This window comes from Schistocerca serialis, chromosome 11, assembly GCF_023864345.2.
Source record: "Schistocerca serialis cubense isolate TAMUIC-IGC-003099 chromosome 11, iqSchSeri2.2, whole genome shotgun sequence".
In the NCBI taxonomy this organism is placed as follows: Eukaryota; Metazoa; Arthropoda; class Insecta; order Orthoptera; family Acrididae; genus Schistocerca; species Schistocerca serialis.
The window spans coordinates 203,255,170-203,275,105 of NC_064648.1; the positions used below are offsets into that span (position 1 = coordinate 203,255,170).

General features: G+C 44.6%; 1 protein-coding gene and 1 non-coding gene across 3 annotated transcripts in view; both read right to left on the minus strand.

Annotated features, from left to right (window-relative positions):
- The window catches only part of LOC126427143 (ankyrin repeat domain-containing protein 17-like), a 93,061-nt gene that overhangs the window by 17,145 nt on the left and 55,980 nt on the right, over window positions 1-19,936 (minus strand). Inside the window, exons 1-2 of one of the 2 annotated variants that reach the window (XM_050089370.1) lie at window positions 19,386-19,442; window positions 4,869-5,451 (exon numbers count right to left, since the gene is read on the minus strand). In XM_050089370.1, coding sequence (XP_049945327.1) covers window positions 4,869-5,434 — 566 coding nt within the window. In that variant the 5' untranslated portion in view covers window positions 5,435-5,451; window positions 19,386-19,442. Of the gene's footprint in view, window positions 1-4,868; window positions 5,452-19,385; window positions 19,443-19,936 lie in introns of those variants that run through there. The other variant, XM_050089369.1, reaches the window with a different exon arrangement.
- Window positions 7,625-7,698, minus strand: Trnat-agu (transfer RNA threonine (anticodon AGU)). Its single transcript has one exon. It is a non-coding gene; the product is annotated as a tRNA-Thr (tRNA).

The following is a 19,936-nucleotide window of genomic DNA, read 5'->3' on the forward strand; positions in this document are numbered from 1 at the left end:
ACAGATGTTATTTATTATTGTTTGCTTGTATTAAAGTCGATATAGGGGCAAATACTTTAATCAGACTGGCGTTAACATAAGGGGGCTGTGCTTCAAGCACTACTTAACCAAGGTTCGTTTGTAATATACTTGTGACTAAAAAAGATTTGTGTGAGTGATCTGGTGTAATCATAGAGATTTACAATGAAGCAAATAACGATGGATAGGTAGAACTGGAAAACGGAAAGTATTGTTTCAAGCACTCTGCCACATCATACCTCACAAAAGCAGTGGTCTTTTATTGCAGTAACCGATTGTGATATCGATGTGCCAGATGACATATATAGGGTGAGTCACCTAACATTATCGCTGGATATATTTCGTAAACCACATCAAATACTGACGAATCAATTCCACAGACCGAACGTGAGGAGAGGGGCTAGTGTAACTGGTTGATACAAAACATAAAAAAATGCACGGAAATATGTTTTTTAACACAAACCTACGTTTTTTTAAATGGAACCCCGTTAGTTTTGTTAGCACATCTGAACATATAAACAAATACGTAATCAGTGCTGTTTGTTGCATTGTAAAATGTTAATTACATCCGGAGATATTTTAACCTAAAGTTGACGCTTGAGTACCACTTCTCCGCTGTTCGATCGTGTGTATCGGAGAGCACCGAATTACGTAGGGATCCAAAGGGAACGGTGATGGACCTTAGGTACAGAAGAGACTGGAACAGCACATTACGTCCACATGCTAACACCTTTTTATTGGTCTTTTTCACTGACACACATGTACATTACCATGAGGTGTGAGGTACACGTACACACGTGGTTTCCGTTTCCAATTACGGAGTGGAATAGAGTGTCAAGCCAATAGATGTTCAATGTGGTTTCCATCATTTGCTGCACACAATTGCAGTCTCTGGCGTAGGGAATATCGTACACGCCGCAGTACATCTGGTGTAATGTCGCCGCAGGCTGGCACAATACGTTGTTTCATATCCTCTGGGGTTGTAGGAACATCACGGTACACACGGTACACGATGGCCACCACATTGAACATCTATTGGCCTGACATGTCGGGACACACTCTATTCCACTCCGTAATTGAAAACGGAAACCACGTGTGTACGTGTACCTCACCCCTCATGGTAATGTACATGTGCGTCAGTGAAAAAGACCAATAAAAAGGTGTTAGCATGCGGACGTAATGTGCTGTTCCAGTCTCTTCTGTACCTAAGGTCCATCACCGTTCCCTTTGGATCCCTACGTAATTCGGTGCTCTCCGATACACACGATCGAACAGCGGAGGAGTGGTACTCAAGCGTCAACTGTAGGTTACAATATCTCCGGACGTAATTAACATTTTACAATGCAACAAACGGCACTGATTACGTATTTGTTTATATGTTCAGATGTGCTAACAAAACTAACGGGGTTCCATTTAAAAAAACGTAGGTTTGTGTTATAAAACATACTTCCGTGCATTTTTGTATGGTTTGTATTAACCGATTACATTAGCCCCTCTCCTCACGTTCGGTCTGTGGAATCGGATCGTCAGTATTTGATGTGGTTTACGAAATATATCCATCGGTAACATTAGGTGACTCACCCTGTATATACAAAGTGTTCGGAGATTCCAGTTACAAGCTTCTCGGACATGTGGAGGGGAGTGAGTATATGATATTTTCAATGAGAATGCGTGTTCAGAAATGTCTTAAAATGAATCTACAGAGCGTCAAAGTTATAACCACTGGCCTCTGTAAATATATGTGTATACACGGTGATAGCGTGATGATGTTACAAAGTTTCTAGGATGATGGAAAAAGATAGATGTATCTATTTGAGGTGAGGGTACCTGTACCAGAAACGAAAGAGTTGAGAGTTATAAGGGAAAACTGTGCTGATATCTCTGACACTGGTACTGTTGCTGCTAAGATTGTAGGGTAGGCCACTTTCAGGGGCAGTAGTCTGGATCAGAACAAGGAAAAAAGTGTCCAGTAGTAATGGGCTCAAAGTTGCATGCCTGAGGAGACATGAGCTTCTATTGAAACAGTGCTTGTATGCATTTTATAAGCCATGTTCACTACACATTTTTTTCGTTCTTTGGTCCATACAACCATCTCTCAAAGCTCCCTTCTCTACAATCTTCGTATCTTCAGTACCAGTAAATGTACTCCACTATCGACTAGTTCTTTTCTGGTTATGGGACTCCTATCTTAACTTGATACAATTACCCTTCTACGTACATACACTCCTGGAAATTGAAATAATAACACCGTGAATTCATTGTCCCAGGAAGGGGAAACTTTATTGACACATTCCTGGGGTCAGATACATCACATGATCACACTGACAGAACCACAGGCACATAGACACAGGCAACAGAGCATGCACAATGTCGGCACTAGTACAGTGTATATCCACCTTTCGCAGCAATGCAGGCTGCTATGCTCCCATGGAGACGATCGTAGAGATGCTGGATGTAGTCCTGTAGAACGGCTTGCCATGCCATTTCCACCTGGCGCCTCAGTTGGACCAGCGTTCGTGCTGGACGTGCAGACCGCGTGAGACAACGCTTCATCCAGTCCCAAACATGCTCAATGGGGGACAGATCCGGAGATCTTGCTGGCCAGGGTAGTTGACTTACACCTTCTAGAGCACGTTGGGTGGCACGGGATACATGCGGACGTGCATTGTCCTGTTGGAACAGCAAGTTCCCTTGCCGGTCTAGGAATGGTAGAACGATGGATTCGATGACGGTTTGGATGTACCGTGCACTATTCAGTGTCCCCTCGACGATCACCAGTGGTGTACGGCCAGTGTAGGAGATCGCTCCCCACACCATGATGCCGGGTGTTGGCCCTGTGTGCCTCGGTCGTATGCAGTCCTGATTGTGGCGCTCACCTGCACGGCGCCAAACACGCATACGACCATCATTGGCACCAAGGCAGAAGCGACTCTCATCGCTGAAGACGACACGTCTCCATTCGTCCCTCCATTCATGCCTGTCGCGACACCACTGGAGGCGGGCTGCACGATGTTGGGGCGTGAGCGGAAGACGGCCTAACGGTGTGAGGGACCGTAGCCCAGCTTCATGGAGACGGTTGCGAATGGTCCTCTCCGATACCCCAGGAGCAACAGTGTCCCTAATTTGCTGGGAAGTGGTGGTGCGGTCCCCTACAGCACTGCGTAGGATCCTACGGTCTTGGCGTGCATCCGTGCGTCGCTGCGGTCCGGTCCCAGGTCGACGGGCACGTGCACCTTCCGCCGACCACTGGCGACAACATCGATGTACTGTGGAGACCTCACGCCCCACGTGTTGAGCAATTCGGCGGTACGTCCAGCCGGCCTCCCGCATGCCCACTATACGCCCTAGCTCAAAGTCCGTCAACTGCACATACGGTTCACGTCCACGCTGTCGCGGCATGCTACCAGTGTTAAAGACTGCGATGGAGCTCCGTATGCCATGGCAAACTGGCTGACACTGACGGCGGCGGTGCACAAATGCTGCGCAGCTAGCGCCATTCGACGGCCAACACCGCGGTTCCTGGTGTGTCCGCTGTGCCGTGCGTGTGATCATTGCTTGTACAGCCCTCTCGCAGTGTCCGGAGCAAGTATGGTGGGTCTGACACACCGGAGTCAATGTGTTCTTTTTTCCATTTCCAGGAGTGTATATGTAAAGGCACCGGCGCCTTTAATTTTGATGCTATGTAGCATCGTTGGATGAGGTCTCTGAACGTTGGCTTCTATTCAAAATATTATGCACTAACTTCTCTCTAAACGTCCTTATACTTTGTAACAGGAATTTCAAGACACCCTGTATGTGGGGCGTTTGTTTAAACTTGAGATAACTAAATATCTCGCAACATGCATCATACAATAAAATAAAGTTTTGGGTGAAAAGTTAATCTCTCTGTGTTGCAGTGGGATGCCTCCTAACCACCCCGCCTGCTTGGGTGGGGTTAAATTTACATTTTCATAGGGAACCCCCAATAGTTACTGTATCTTCAGATACCACACCAAAAATTTATGTAAGATTTATTCAAACCATTGTTTGCCAGTTGTAGCAGATGGCAGTGTAATCGACATATACCAAGTGCGTCTGTTTTTAGAATTAAAAACCGATACATTTGATGTACGATACGTGAATGCCATCCTCCGACTGATATTGCAACCATATCGGCAGCACATTGGCGGAGCATTCGTGTTCGTGGACGACACTTCGCGCCCTCATCGTGCACATCTTGTGAATGACTTCCTTCAGGATAACAACATCGCTCGACTAGAGTGGCCAGCATGTTCTCCAGACATGAACCCTATCAAACAAGCCTGGGATGGATTGCAAAGGTCTGTTTATGGACGACGTGACCCACCAAGCACTCTGAGGCATCTACGCTGAATCACCATTGAGGAGTGAGACAATCTGGACCAACAGTGCCTTGATGAACTTTAGGACAGTATGCCACAACGAATACAGGCATGCATCACTGCAAGAGTAGTGCTGCTGTATACTAGAGGTACTGGTGTGAACAGCAGTCTGGACCACCACCTATGAAGTTCTCGCTCTATGATGATACAACTTGCAATGTATGGTTTTCATGAGCAATAAAAAGTGCGGAAATGATGTTTATGTTGATCTCTATTCCAATTTTCTGCACAGGTTCCGGATCTATCGGAAATGAGGTGATGCAAAACTTTTATGATGTGTGTGTGAGCAATCCACAAGCAGCTTCTTTATTTGTCAAAGAAGATTCGCCTCATAGCACAAGAGCAACTTAGGAAACCCTGTTAGAAACATCACAGTTAACAAAAACTAGCTCTGGACGCAGATAAATACACAGATCTGTGAGAATATGTAAACATCTTGTCTGCACTTACCTACTTTCTACAGATGGTTCAGCAATTAGTCTAGTGAACTCCACGAAATCGTGTGGGTGGTTGACCACAGCGTCCGCCCATCCCTGCGTCGCCATCACCTGCTGCGTGTGGGCCTTCACGAAGGAAACGGCAGCCTGCCTGAGGCCGGGGCAGGCGTGTCTAATCGCGAGCACAGCTGCGGCCACTGCCGTCTCCACCCCCAGCCCTGCAGCCACCTGCTGCTCGCAAGATGCTTTCAGACCCGTCACTCCGTATTTGTCGGCGGCAGCGAGCAGCTGGGGGGCCATGCCAGGTAGCTTAGGGGGCTGTAGGGTGTACAGGTACGACAGCAGCTGCCGTAGCACCGGGCCCTCCACGTCAGGGATGGTGATTTTGCCGCTGCTGGCCTCCACCGTATCGTGGCTGAACATGGCAGCGAACACAGGGCTCCTGGCTACCAGGACAGACCTGTGTGCCAGTAACCGTGTGTCGCCAGCCACCAATTTCACCGTGACGTCGTCCCCATCGTCCAGCAGGGAACCCAAGTCCATGGCTGTGGTCTCTTGAACGTCCTTAACTGCTTCCATGATGATTCTGGGTGGTTCTGAAACATGGCGTCACTGAGCAGTCCCTTGACCTTACACACCACCACAATACTGTATGATCCACACACAGACCTGTGTCGAGCTGCAGTTAGTAAAAACCATCCCTAAAATATCAATTGCAACACCAGGGTACCCTTGTGGAAATCCTTAATAAGACCATTTAAAGGATGTCCTATTTGTTGATTATCGTTTGTTCAAAGATCGCCAGGAGGGATGGAGATCTCACTTCCCTAATTTCTTTCTGGACTGCACTGTTACTTCATCAGGAAGTCATTCGAAACAGAGATCCACCATAATGCTGATAAGACCAGAGGGTACTATAATAGTACAGGGTGATTACAATTAAACTTTCGCTACTTGAGCCAGTATAGATGCGGAAGAAACTGGTACAGGTATTCGTATTCAAGTATAGACATATGTAAACAGCCAGAATACAGCACTGTGGTCTGCTACACCTATATAAAAATGGTTCAAATGGCTCTGAGCACTATGGGACTTAACTTCTGAGGTCATCAGTCCCCTAGAACTTAGAACTACTTAAACCTAAGTAACCTAAGGACATCACACACATCCATGCCTAAGGCAGGATTCGAACCTGCGACAGTAGCGGTCGCGCGGTTCCAGACTGTAGCGCCTAGAACCGCTCGGCCACCCCGGCTGGCCGCCTATATAAGAAAACAAGTGTCTGGTGCAGTTGTTAGATCGGCTACTGCAGCTACAACGACAGATTATGGAGATTTAAGGGAGTTTAAATATGTTGTTACAATTGGTGTACGAGCGGTGGAACACAGCATCTCCAAGGTAGTGATGTAGTAGGATTTTCTTGTATGAACATTTCACGAGTGTACTGTGAACATCAGTGAAACATCAAATCACCGACATCGCTACTGCCCGAAAAACATCCTGCATGAACGGGACCAGTGATGACTGAAGAGAATCGTTCGATGTGATGGAAGTGCGACCCCTCCACAAACTGCTGCAGATTTCAATGCTAGGCTGTCAAAAAATGTTGGGTCCAAATGAAATATTATCAATCATCGATATGGGCTTTCGTGGCCGAAGTCCTCCCTGTGTACCGCTGATGGACTTCACAACACCTTTACACCCTGTCTGGGTACGTCAACACCAACACTGGTGATCGAAAACATGTTGCCTGGCTGGATGAGTCTCATTTCAATTTGTATGGAGCGGCTGGACGTGTACAGGTATGGAGACAACGGCACGAATCCATGGACCCTGCATGTCAGCAGGGCATTGTTCAAGCTGGTGGAGTCTCTGTAATGGTACTGGGCATGTGCAGTTGGAATGATATGGAACCTGATACGTCTAGATAAGACTCTGATGGGTGACATGTACGTAAGCATCCTGTCTCAACTCCTGCATGCATTCATGTCAATTGTGCATTCCAACAGACTTGGGCAATTCCAGCAGAACAAGGCGACATCCCACACGTCCAGAATTGCTACAGAGTGGCTCCAGGAGCTCTCTTGTGAGTTTAAACACTGTGGCTGGCCACCAAACTCTCCATACATGAACATTATTGTGCATACCTGGGATACCTTGTGTTGTTCAGAAGAGATCTCCACCCCTCATAGTCTTACAGATTTATGGAGAGCCCTGCAGGATTCATGACATCAGTTCCCTCCAGCACTACTTCCGACATTCTGCACATTATAGAGGAATGTATGGAAATTAACTTAAAAATGTACACAACTACTGTAGATATGCAGAAAGCATTTGATGAAATACAATGGCAAAATCTACTTAAGGACGAATTAACTTTCACATTGTGCGTTACTGCCAAGTAGCATAGCTTGAAGAAACAGGTACTGTGTAGACAAAGAACTGCAACAGTATAGTAGAGAAGGTAACAAAGAAATGCCCAATGATACAAAAAAGTGCTTCTATTATTCACAGATAACAGTTACGTTGAAGGTACCAGGAACAATGCCAGTGCCTTGGATATTACAAAAAGGAGGACTTGGTTCTTAATAGGGTGTGTGATCACCACAGATGGCAACATAAACTCTGCAACGTATTCCCATACTGGCCACTAGATTGGGGAGGGGCTATGTAAATTAAAGGAGAAAGGGGGAGGGAGGAAATGAAACAGACTACTGATATCAGCTGCCTCAAGACTTTGTGCAACATCAGTGGTAACGAGTGAAAATGTGTGCCAGACTGGGATTCGAACCCAGGACCTCCTGCTTACTAGGCAGTTGCTTTAACCGCTGTGCCATCCAGACACAGTGTTTATCGCAGTTGTGAAGGCTGTCTCGTCACGCTTCTTGGCCGACCTACATTCCCACCTAGCGCCACCTATCTGCAGTGTCTGTGCGCATCCTCCATGATCAAAAAAAGACCAGAGGGTACTATAATAGTACAGGGTGATTACAATTAAACTTTCGCTACTTGAGCCAGTATAGATGCGGAAGAAACTGGTACAGGTATTCGTATTCAAGTATAGACATATGTAAACAGCCAGAATACAGCACTGTGGTCTGCTACACCTATATAAAAATGGTTCAAATGGCTCTGAGCACTATGGGACTCAACATCTTAGGTCATAAGTCCCCTAGAACTTAGAACTACGTAAACCTAACTAACCTAAGGACATCACTCACACCCATGCCCGAGGCAGGATATGAACCTGCGACTGTAGCAGTCCCGCGGTTCTGGATTGCAGCATCAGAACCCTCCATGATCACTACTTTGAGATTCCCACAGGAGGTTGGATGTAACTGTGCATCAGCACTGAATGTGGTGAATACACTGCCCATGGAGGTTAATTAATTATATGGATGTGTGGTGTCTGATTTTTCGGACATGTCTGAAGGAACAGACACCACATATTGATATAATGTGGGAGGAGTGCTTGTGGTACGACATTCCACTCCTCTACCAGCGTGGCTGACAACTGATGGCTGGCCATTGGTGCATGTTGCGCTACAATATGTCTTTCCAATGCCTCACACATGTATTCAATGCGATTTAAGTTGGGGGAAAGGACAGACATGTCCATCTGCTGAATATCCTCTCGTTCGGAGAGCTCCTCGATCTACACTGTTTGATGCAGTTGTGCATTGTCATCCATAAAATGAAGGCAGGACCGAATGCACCCCTGGAAAGACACACGTGGAGAAGGAGAACAATGACACAATAACACTGACCAATCAGTGTATCCTGTTCAAAGATATGCTGGTCAGTACATATAAGCAACGTTATCCCTCCCCACACCAAAACGTCTGAACCATGAACATGACCATATTTCTGGGTGCATTATATGTTCACACTTCTCGCCATGTAAGTGGGACTATGCAGACTAAATCTACTGTCGTCAGAGAAGATCGCATGCCTACTCTCCTCATGGGTCCAGTGCTTATGCTCTTGGCACCATCAGAAACGGTGTGGCCAATGTAATGGTACCAACGGAACACAATGCACTGGTTGTCAGTCAAGGAGACCACCCCATGAAGTTGCTGTGATACTGTGGAGTGCGGGATTGCGTGCCTTGCAGTGCTTTTAAGTGTGTTTGCAACAGCACTCACTGTTCGCCTTGAGTCTCTTCTTGCATGTTGCACAATGTAGTGGTCATCTGAAGTGGTAGTTGACCACGGTTGGCCACCTCGTCTCTCTCGGACAGCAATGTCTGTGGTTCGGAATGCTCCCTATGCACGTGAAATAACGCTGTGCACAGAACCAAATTCTTGAGCTACAGTCGTGACACTTTATCCTTTTTCTAGTTACCCAACTATCCTTCTCTGAGTGAAGTAAATCAGGCATTCCCTCTGGTCCGTCTCTGACAACGCTTCCCTGTGTGGGGTAATCCAAATATTGCCTCCAGTCAATTCTGTAACGAAGAACATGACCACCACCACCACAGTGCACCGTAACCAATAGATAATTGACACACATAGTCTATTCCTGTTCCTTCAACATCCCCATTTGGGCTGCTGGTGTCACGATGGCCTCACTCTGTGTTAATGTCCAGCTTTCTATGCATTATCATGGGACCTCTGGCAACACGCCTCTGCACTTTCATTCATTTCGATGGAGTATTAATTTGTTATGTTACTTTGTGCTTTGCAGAGCAGTTCAGCTTGAGGTAGTGTGCCATGAAGAAAGTAGAAATGAAGCACAGACACCAACAAAACTTTATAAAAACTAGACAGACGTTATTGGTTTGCACTCTACATAGGTAGCTGCACGCTGCATAGATAGGAGATATATGCTGATACACAGGTGTTCACAGAGATTAATTAAGGGTGGGGCAAGAGTGTAAAATTTCCATTTTTGATATGATGAGTTTGTCACTTTAGAGACATCTCATGCTACAAAAACTAAATTTCATAGGTGACATGAAAATGTAATATATCTTAATGAACTGATGGTAATGCTCACAATATAGAAATTAAATCTCTCTATTTCAGATTTCTGAGAGGGAGAAGAGTGACAAATGCCCTCTGTTGTCTACCTCTCTTACGGACAGGTTTTTGATGATGTCACAGGTGTTTTAAGTGAAGCTGAACAAGATCTTGAATTCATGTTAAACAAAATGAATAAGGTTATCTGCAAAAAAAAAAAAAAAAATGAGTCGGAATGACAGAGCACAATTTGTGACGAAGAAGGACAAAAGAATGTTGCTTACAATGTATGTGACAATCTTGTAGAGAAAGGTGACTCATTTACTTATTTACATATCTAAGTCATGAGGTATGGAAGAAGCAAAGGCCAGACAAGCAGCTGAGTTGCTCAAGAAAGCAGGTTTCAATAATAATAAAAAAAATAAAAAAATAAAAAAACAAGATATTCAAGTCTGAAAGTAACAGCCTCAAACGACTAGTAGCTTTCTGAAAGTGTGGCCTGGACTTTGGGGCTGAAGAAAGGAGAAGACTGAATTTTTTTGAGGTCTGTTGTTACGAGTGCGTCGTGACAATCACATAGCCTCATAAGATAAGAAGTGATGAAGTCCTTACAAGAGTGGGAGATAAGGAGAGTGTAAGAAATACTACTGTAAAGCAAAGGTCAGATTCTATAAGGATAAAAACTGAAGGAATGAAATACAATTTGGGACTTAAAACCGTGTCTCGTGATTACTAGCCATTACACCTTTCACTGCTTCCGCTTCTTTCTCCATCGAGAATAAAGTTGAGAAATCGCAGTTCCATCAGATCAAAATATCAGATTCCAGAATGAGATTTTCACTCTGCAGCGGAGTGTGCGCTGATATGAAACTTCCTGGCAGATCAAAACTGTGAGCACGACCGAGACTCGAACTCGAGTTCGAGTCTCGGTCGTGCTCACAGTTTTAATCTGCCAGGAAGTTTCAAAATATCAGATTGTTGGTTACCTACTGAAACATGACGAGATCCAAAACCAGATCATAAACGGATATGTCAATGAAAAAAATAGAGGAACACGCAACTGAAACACACCGATCATAATACATGAAAGTGAAGAAGAAGGAAGAAAGACGTGAAGACGAGATCTTCTGCCAACCCATCTTAGAACTGAGCACTCAAGAAAAAGTTCTTGCAAACACTCTAGAGTAAGCAGCTAAGTAACTGATATTGCAGTATCTTATCTCTCAATTCCCTGTATCAACTTTACGTATCGTATGTCAGCATTTCAGATTATTTCAGTCATATCACTTTAACAGTGATGATCTGTGTGTTTCTAACAGTCACACTGTTATATAATCCTGCCGGCGGAACATCTGAAAGTGAGCACTATACCAGAGGTCGCAAATACCGCAGGAGTTGTAAGGTTCTTTTATTTAGATCACGAGCGGAAAAACATGCTTTGCGCTTGCTCGTAAACCCCCGCGTTCCGTACTCGTCCACCGCGGCGCTCTGGGGTAACAGCACGAAGTTATAACACCTGATGATGGGCGTATAAGAGCCCGAAACAGGTCGTATTCCAAATAAAATAACCTTACAACTGTAACGGTATTTTCAACCTTCAGTCACACTGTTATTTATCGTAGCCCACGCCGTCTTTCGGCTTAGAGCTTTCCTTCTCACTCGGTCATTACCAGCAATTAATATTTTGCCACATGCGTGATTTCAACCTGGCACAGCCGATGCGATATTTGATGTGCGCTGCTTCACAACAGAAGCCAGACTGTTCTGTCCACTCGCTGTGGCAACTATGAACTGGCTGGTATTTACTCGGCCACGCCAAGCTTTTGAAAGCCAGATACAAGGCATGTCAGGACAAACATAGACCAATGTGCAGTGCCGAAAATATGCCGCTCCTAGATTGAAGCCTTAATTATTCAGTTCCTTGCAACAATAACTATTCAGAGTCCAAGAAATAAATTCCACGTTGTCTCTGTATTCACAGCAACTTTTACACGCTGAACCCCTTTAGTGCGAGGTCGCAAAAGGCAATGATGTTTGCGGTAGTAAGCTCCTCACATACAACATGTGATTAAAAGTATCCGGACACCCCAAAAACATAAGTTTTTCATATTAGGTGCATTGTGCTACCACCTACTGCCAGGTGCTCCATATCAGCCACCTCAGTAGTCACTATACATTGTGGGAGAGCAGAATGGGGCGCTCCGGGGAAATCTCGGACTTCGAATGTGGTCAGGTGATTGGGTGTCACTTGTGTCATACGTCTGTATGCGAGATTTCCACACTCCTAAACGTCCCTAGGTCCACTGTTTCCGGTGTGATAGTGAAGTGGAAACGTGAAGGGACACGTACAGCACAGACCTCGTCTTTGATTCACAGAGCCCGCATCTCGTGGTCGTGCGGTAGCGTCCTCGCTTCCCACGCCCGGGTTCCCGGGTTCGATTCCCGGCGGGGTCAGAGATTTTCTCTGCCTCGTGATGGCTGGGTGTTGTGTGCTGTCCTTAGGTTGGTTAGGTTTAAGTAGTTCTAAGTTCTAGGGGACTGATGACCATCGATGTTAAGTCCCATAGTGCTCAGAGCCATTTGAAGCCATTTGATTCACAGAAACCTCCGAATGTTGAAGAGGGTCGTAATGTGTAATAGGCAGACATCTATCCAGATCCTCACTCATGAATTCCAAACTGCATCAGGATCCACTGCAAGTACTATGACAGTTACGCGGAAGGTGAGAAAACTTGGATTTCATGGTCGTGCGGCTGCTCATAAGCCTCACATCACGCTGGTAAATGCCAAACGACACCTCGCTTGATGTAAGGAGCGTAAACATTGGACGATTGAACATTGGAGAAACGTTGAGTGGAGTGACGATCACGGTACACAATGTGGCGATCCGATGGCAGGGTGTGGGTATGGCGAATGCCCAGTGAATGTCATCTGCCAGCGTGTGTAGTGCCACAAGTAAAATTCGGAGGCGGTGGTGTTATGGTGCGGTCGTGTTTCTCATGGAGGGGGCTTGCACCCCTTGTTGTTTTGCGTGGCACTATCACAGCACAGCTCTACACTCATGTTTTAAGCACCGTCTTGCTTCCCACTGTTGAAGAGAAATTCGGGGGTGACGATTGCATCTTTCAACATGATCGAGTACCTGTTCATAATGCACGACCTGTAGCGGAGTGGTTACACGACAATAACATCCCTGTAACGGATTGGCCTGCACAGAGTCCTGTCTGAATCCTATAGAAGACCTTTGGGATGTTTTGGAACTACAACTTCGTGCCAGGCCTCACCGACCAACATCGATACCTCTCGTCAGTGCAGAATTCCGTGAAGAATGAGCTTCCATTCCCCACGAAACGTTCCAGCACTTGATTGAACGTATGCCTGCGAGAGTGGAAGCTGTCATCAAGGCTAAGGGTGAGCCAACTCCATATTGAATTCCAGCATTACCGATGAAGGGTGCCATGAACTTGTAAGTCATTTTCAGCCAGTTGTCCAGACACTTTTGATCATATAGTGTATTGTCTACCATCCAACCACAATATTCTTCGCACATCCATATTTAAATTCGACGATGGTAAGACATCAGCTGGTATAATTGTCATTAAAAATGACTCCTCCAGCTTTCAGATTTCATATTTATTTGGCTACTAGTTTCGACGTTGCGTCAGCGCCATCTTCAGGCCCTATATAACACAAGCATTGTCCAGAGTGGGTATTATACATTATTACGTACATGCAAGATCGCCCTCAACATAGTAAAGAACAATCATGAACAGATTTCGAATAAGTCCGCAGCAATATGACTGTGCAGTGCATTAGAGAAACTATGGATATTCAAGCTAGGACGAGGCCGAATCGTTACAAAACCTGGTGTTTGCGGGTTTCAAGGATGCTCAATACAATTGACAGGATGTGCATGAAAGTGATCTGCTACGATATGCACATCAAATTGCGTGCGACATAAATTATAGTGATCTCAAGGAAAGTAGTGGATGGGTCCATAACTTCAAACAGTTCTAGAGAATTGGAAGACATAAGATAACGAAATTTGAAATGAAGTGTCAACAGGACGATGCATGAGAAACTGCGGAATCGGCCCGAAAATTATTAGATGAGGTAAACAAATTTATCCCCTCGTTCAGTAAGGAATTTGTTTTCAGCTTCGACCAGACGCGATTTGAAGAGGATATGCATGTGAAAGGGACATGGGAAACAGAGGTACTATAACGGTACTTTGCGGGAAGGCGTGTCAATTAGCATCATATTAATTAAAATCGGGAATAAATAGACTTTATTTTGGAAGAATTAAAAGGGGGAAAGTAATACGAAACCTTAATAACTGCACAGTATTACTAACAAGGGAACCTCCCCATCGCACCCCCCGCAGATTTAGTTATAAGTCGTGAAGAAGTTTCGTGATCATACTATTGTAATAGGGGGAGACTTCAATCTACCAGGTATAGAATGGGATAGTCACACAATCAGAACTGGAGCCAGGGACAGAGACTCTTGTGACATTATCCTGACTGCCTTGTCCGAGAATTACTTCGAGCAGATAGTTAGAGAACCAACTCGTGAAGCTAACGTTTTAGACCTCATAGCAACAAATAGACCGGAACTTTTCGACTCCGTGAATGTAGAAGAGCGTATCAGTGATCATAAGTCAGTGGTTGCATCAATGACTACAAGTGTAATAAGAAATGCCAAGAAAGGAAGGAAAATATATTTGCTTAACAAGAGTGATAGGGCACAAATCGCAGAATATCTGAGTGACCACCATCAAACGTTCATTTCTGAGGAAGAGGATGTGGAACAAAAATGGAAAAAATTCAGAAACATCGTCCAGTACGCCTTAGATAAGTTCGTACCGACTAAGGCCCAAAGCGAGGGGAAAGATCCACCGTGGTATAACAATCATGTACGAAAGGTACTACGGAAACAAAGAAAGCTTCATCATAGGTTTAAGAGTAGTCGAATCATAGCTGATAAGGAAAAGCTGAACGAAGCGAAAAAGAGCGTAAAGAGAGCAATGAGAGAAGCATTCAACGAATTCGAACATAAAACATTGGCAAACAATCTAAACAAGAACCCTAAAAAGTTTTGGTCATATGTAAAATCGGTAAGCGGATCTAAATCCCCTATTCAGTCACTCGTTGACCACGATGGCACCGAAACAGAGGACGACCGAAGAAAGGCAGAAATACTGAATTCAGTGTTCCGAAACTGTTTCACTGCGGAAAATCGTAACACGGTCCCTGACTTCAGCCGTCGCACGGACGCCAAAATGGAAAATATTGAAATAAACGATATCGGAATTGAAAAACAACTGCTATCACTTAGTAGCGGAAAAGCATCCGGACCAGACGAGATACCCTTAAGATTCTACAGTGATTATGCTAAAGAACTTGCCCCCTTTCTATCAGCAATTTATCGTAGATCGCTGGAAGAACGTAAAGTACCTAGCGACTGGAAGAAAGCGCAGGTCGTTCCCATTTTCAAGAAGGGTCATAAATCAGATGCGAATAATTATAGGCCTATTTCGCTTACGTCAATCTGTTGTAGAATAATGGAACATGTTTTGTGTTCTCGTATTATGACGTTCTTAGATAATACAAATCTCCTTCATCATAACCAACATGGATTCCGCAAACAGAGATCATGTGAAACTCAGCTCGCCCTATTTGCCCAAGAAATTCACAGTGCCGTAGACACTGGCGAGCAGATTGATGCCGTATTCCTGGACTTCAGGAAGGCATTTGATACGGTTCCGCACTTACGTTTAGTGAAAAAAATACGAGCTTACGGAATATCGGACCAGGTTTGTGATTGGATTCAGGATTTCCTAGAAGAAAGAACACAACATGTCATTCTTAACGGTTCAAAATCTGCAGATGTAGAGGTAATTTCGGGAGTACCGCAGGGAAGCGTGATAGGACCTTTATTGTTTACAATATACATAAATGACTTAGTTGACAACATCGGTAGCTCCGTGAGGCTATTTGCAGATGACACGGTTGTCTACAAGAAAGTAGCAACATCAGAAGACTCGTACGTACTCCAGGAGGACCTGCAGAGGATTAATGCATGGTGCGACAGCTGGCAGCTTTCCCTAAACGTAGATAAATGTAATATAATGCGCATACATAGGGGCAGAAATCCATTCCAGTACGATTATGCCATAGGTGGTAAATCATTGGAAGCGGTAACGACCGTAAAATACTTAGGAGTTACTATCCGGAGCGATCTGAAGTGGAATGATCACATAAAACAAATAGTGGGAAAAGCAGGCGCCAGGTTGAGATTCATAGGAAGAATTCTAAGAAAATGTGACTCATCGACGAAAGAAGTAGCTTACAAAACGCTTGTTCGTCCGATTCTTGAGTATTGCTCATCAGTATGGGACCCTTACCAGGTTGGATTAATAGAAGAGATAGACATGATCCAGCGAAAAGCAGCGCGATTCGTCATGGGGACATTTAGTCAGCGCGAGAGCGTTACGGAGATGCTGAACAAGCTCCAGTGGCGGACACTTCAAGAAAGGCGTTACGCAATACGGAGAGGTTTATTATCGAAATTACGAGAGAGCACATTCCGGGAAGAGATGGGCAACATATTACTACCGCCCACATATATCTCGCGTAATGATCACAACGAAAAGATCCGAGAAATTAGAGCAAATACGGAGACTTACAAGCAGTCGTTCTTCCCACGCACAATTCGTGAATGGAACAGGGAAGGGGGGATCAGATAGTGGTACAATAAGTACCCTCCGCCACACACCGTAAGGTGGCTCGCGGAGTATAGATGTAGATGTAGATGTAAGTTGGCACTGTGGATAGGCCTTGAAAAACTGAACACAGATCAATCGAGAAAACAAGAAAAAGTTATGTGGAACTATGAAAAAATAAGCAAAATACACAAAATGAGTAGTCCATGAGTAAGATACGCAACATCAAGGATAATCTGAGCTCAGGAGCGCCGTGGTCTCGTGGTTAGCGTGAGCAGCTGCGGAACGAGAGGTCCTTGGTTCAAGTCTTCCTCCGAGTGAAAAGTTTAATTTTTTATTTTCAGACAATTATCAAGGTTCAGGCACTCACACATAATCAACTTCGCTCTCCAAAATTCCGGGACATGTCCAGATTTGCTTGGACATATGCAGGATTTGACGATCTACACACGGAAAAATTTTAAAACGTTAAAAACGTATGTTTTGACAGAGTACAGGGAAAACTGCGTGACTGTGAAACTGTTGCATTCATTTGTTTCAGTTTATGTGACAAACTCTTATGTTTTCATCACTTTTTTGGGAGTCATTATCAGATCCACAAGAAAACCTAAATCGGGTAAGTGTACAAGTTAGGTGGGGCGACAACATATTCCTGTCACGTGACACACATGCCGTCACCAGTGTCGTATAGAATGTACCAGACGTGTTTTCCTGTGGAGGAATCGGTTGACCTATGACCTTGCGATCAAATGTTTTCGGTTCCCATTGGAGACCCACGTCCTTTCGTCTACAAATCGCACGGTTTTGCGGTGCGGTCGCAAAACATAGACACTAAACATATTACAGTGAACAGAGACGTCAATGAGCGAACGGACAGATCATAACTTTGCGAAAATAAAGAAAGTAAACTTTTCACTCTAGGGAAGACTTGAACCAAGGACCTCTCGTTCCGCAGCTGCTCACGCTGACCACGGGACCACGGCGCTATTAAGCCCACACTATCCTTGATGTTGCATATCTTGCGCATGGACTACTCAGTTTGTGTATTTTGCTTATTTTTTTCTTAGTTCTACACAACTTCTTCCTGTTTTCTCGATTGATCTGTGTTCAGTTTTTCAAGGCCTACCCACTGTGTCAACTTATAACTAAATCTGAGGGGGGTGCGATGGGGAGGTTCCCTTGTAAGAAGCAATATAATGAAAAGCAATAAAAATCAAAGTAGCAAAGACCAAGCGGGACAGAAAGATATAGGGGTGCGTTTGTTTTTTAATACATATAAAAGAGCATGTAACACATTATTGAGCTCTCTGCCTTCAGTTATCGCGATCGGGCTAGTCGATGAAAAAGTGGTACGCGACTGCGAAATTCGTTAAGGAGATTATTTAAAGACTCTTCAAGCACGATTAAACTACATTACGTGTGACGAAGTGATCAGAGACGTTTATTGTTGGGTGAAGTGAAAATGTTTCCGACAACATAATTCGAACTTTGTGTTAGCTGGGAAAAATACTCTTGGGAAACTATTATGGTTGTGGAACCCACGAAAGTTGTACGCAACGGAAAGCTATAGTTTACATAATTCTGCATTTTATAAAATTGTGAAACGCGTGTGCGCGGAATATTAAGAGAATCTTATCCTTGGACAGTTGCGGGGGTAACTAATACAAACAACGCGCCAGCATAAAAATAGTTCGCTTGTTAACTACCAGATATTAATTAACGGGGACCTAAAATACTAAAAACAGTGCATACACCGTTAAACTGCGTGTGAAAGACAGTCACATCGAACATTTCGAGAGCGAAGAATAGGTATTTAAGTGCCGAATTGATAGCCTTGGTCGTGTCGATATTTGGACATTATATGACACGCGTTATTCAAAACACGATATCGACCATTTTAATACTGAAAAGAAGGATAGGATCATCACCCCCAATCCCGATTCATATTTCATATTTAGTTAGTGAAAAGAAATGTGTTAACAAACAAACTACATTTCAATTTTATCCACGATTTTGGCTTCATTACGTAGTCTTGACTACACAACAAACAATATCTGTGGAAGCCGTATACAACGTATCGTCATAATATTTAGCCAACCAATATTGTGGGAGGCCAAAAATGTAAATGCATGAAATGGTCCTTACAGCGGATGTATAATGTGTGAGTGCGACGAACTATATTGAGAAACTGAACATCCATTACGTACTTGCATGTTTAGCTGCGAAAATGGCCCTTGTCGGTATATCAGCACAGAGTTCGAATAGAATCGCTGGAACATTGCAAACCATTCAGATTAATCGAACATCTAAATACGCATAATGCTGGTATCACCAGGATGTGTTCTTTCTCCTCACTCCCGTGGCTGTAATGGAATTAAGAGTCAGCCGGGAATAACATTTAAATCAATTGACGCCCATTGAGCTAGCGTCATGAATTTTCAAACGTCCACTGCCACGTATGAAGGCGAGTGACACCACGAGTGATAAAGTCGATCGAGGGGTGTGGTCGTGATCGTATTGAATGACTCTGAGCGGTCACAGTACCAAGAGGATTTCAGAAGTAGAAACCAATGGTCTACAGGAAGCAGTTAGTGGTATGTGTATGAGTCAGGAAGGCATCAGACATTAGCAAAACTTGGACACCATGACTGCGAATCTGACGACAGAAGAAGTCTGGTGGAAGCCATCGCACAAGGTTCCTGTGCCAAGTACAGAACTGCCACATACAGACTTAATTCAGTGCAGAACTGGGAGAGGAATTAACGAATGAGAGAGAAATATAGCACGTGTTCAGCACACCAAAAAACGCGAGAGATTAAACAGGATTAGCAGAGCATCCACTCACCTTAAAAGTCAGCAGCGGAGGCTGTCGTCAGGCACGGAACGCTCTGTCAGCTGGCGGACTACCAGTGTAGGTAGGAGCAGCCCGTTCACCCGCTCCTTATATCCGCAAGTCAGAGGACGCTGCGGCCACGTGACGTCACCTGGCGTGAGGGTAAGCAGGTGTTGCCTGCCTGCTCACCGCTTATCTGTACTGATTACCGCCAGGTGTGACAGTCTGACATCACGTGTGCGCCTCGTGAGTACAACTTGCGTAATGCATCTATCGACTCCCATACCGATATTTGATTTCCAGGAGTCCGAAATTTGATAAGGCCTCCAGTATGCTATCTTGGCGCTGCATGACAGAACATTCTGTCCCAATCTGAATCATACGAGGTGCATTCAAGTTCTAAGGCCTCCGATTTTTTTTCTAATTAACTACTCACCCGAAATCGACGAAACTGGCGTTACTTCTCGACGTAATCGCCCTGCAGACGTACACATTTTTCACAACGCTGACGCCATGATTCCATGGCAGCGGCGAAGGCTTCTTTAGAAGTCTGTTTTGACCAC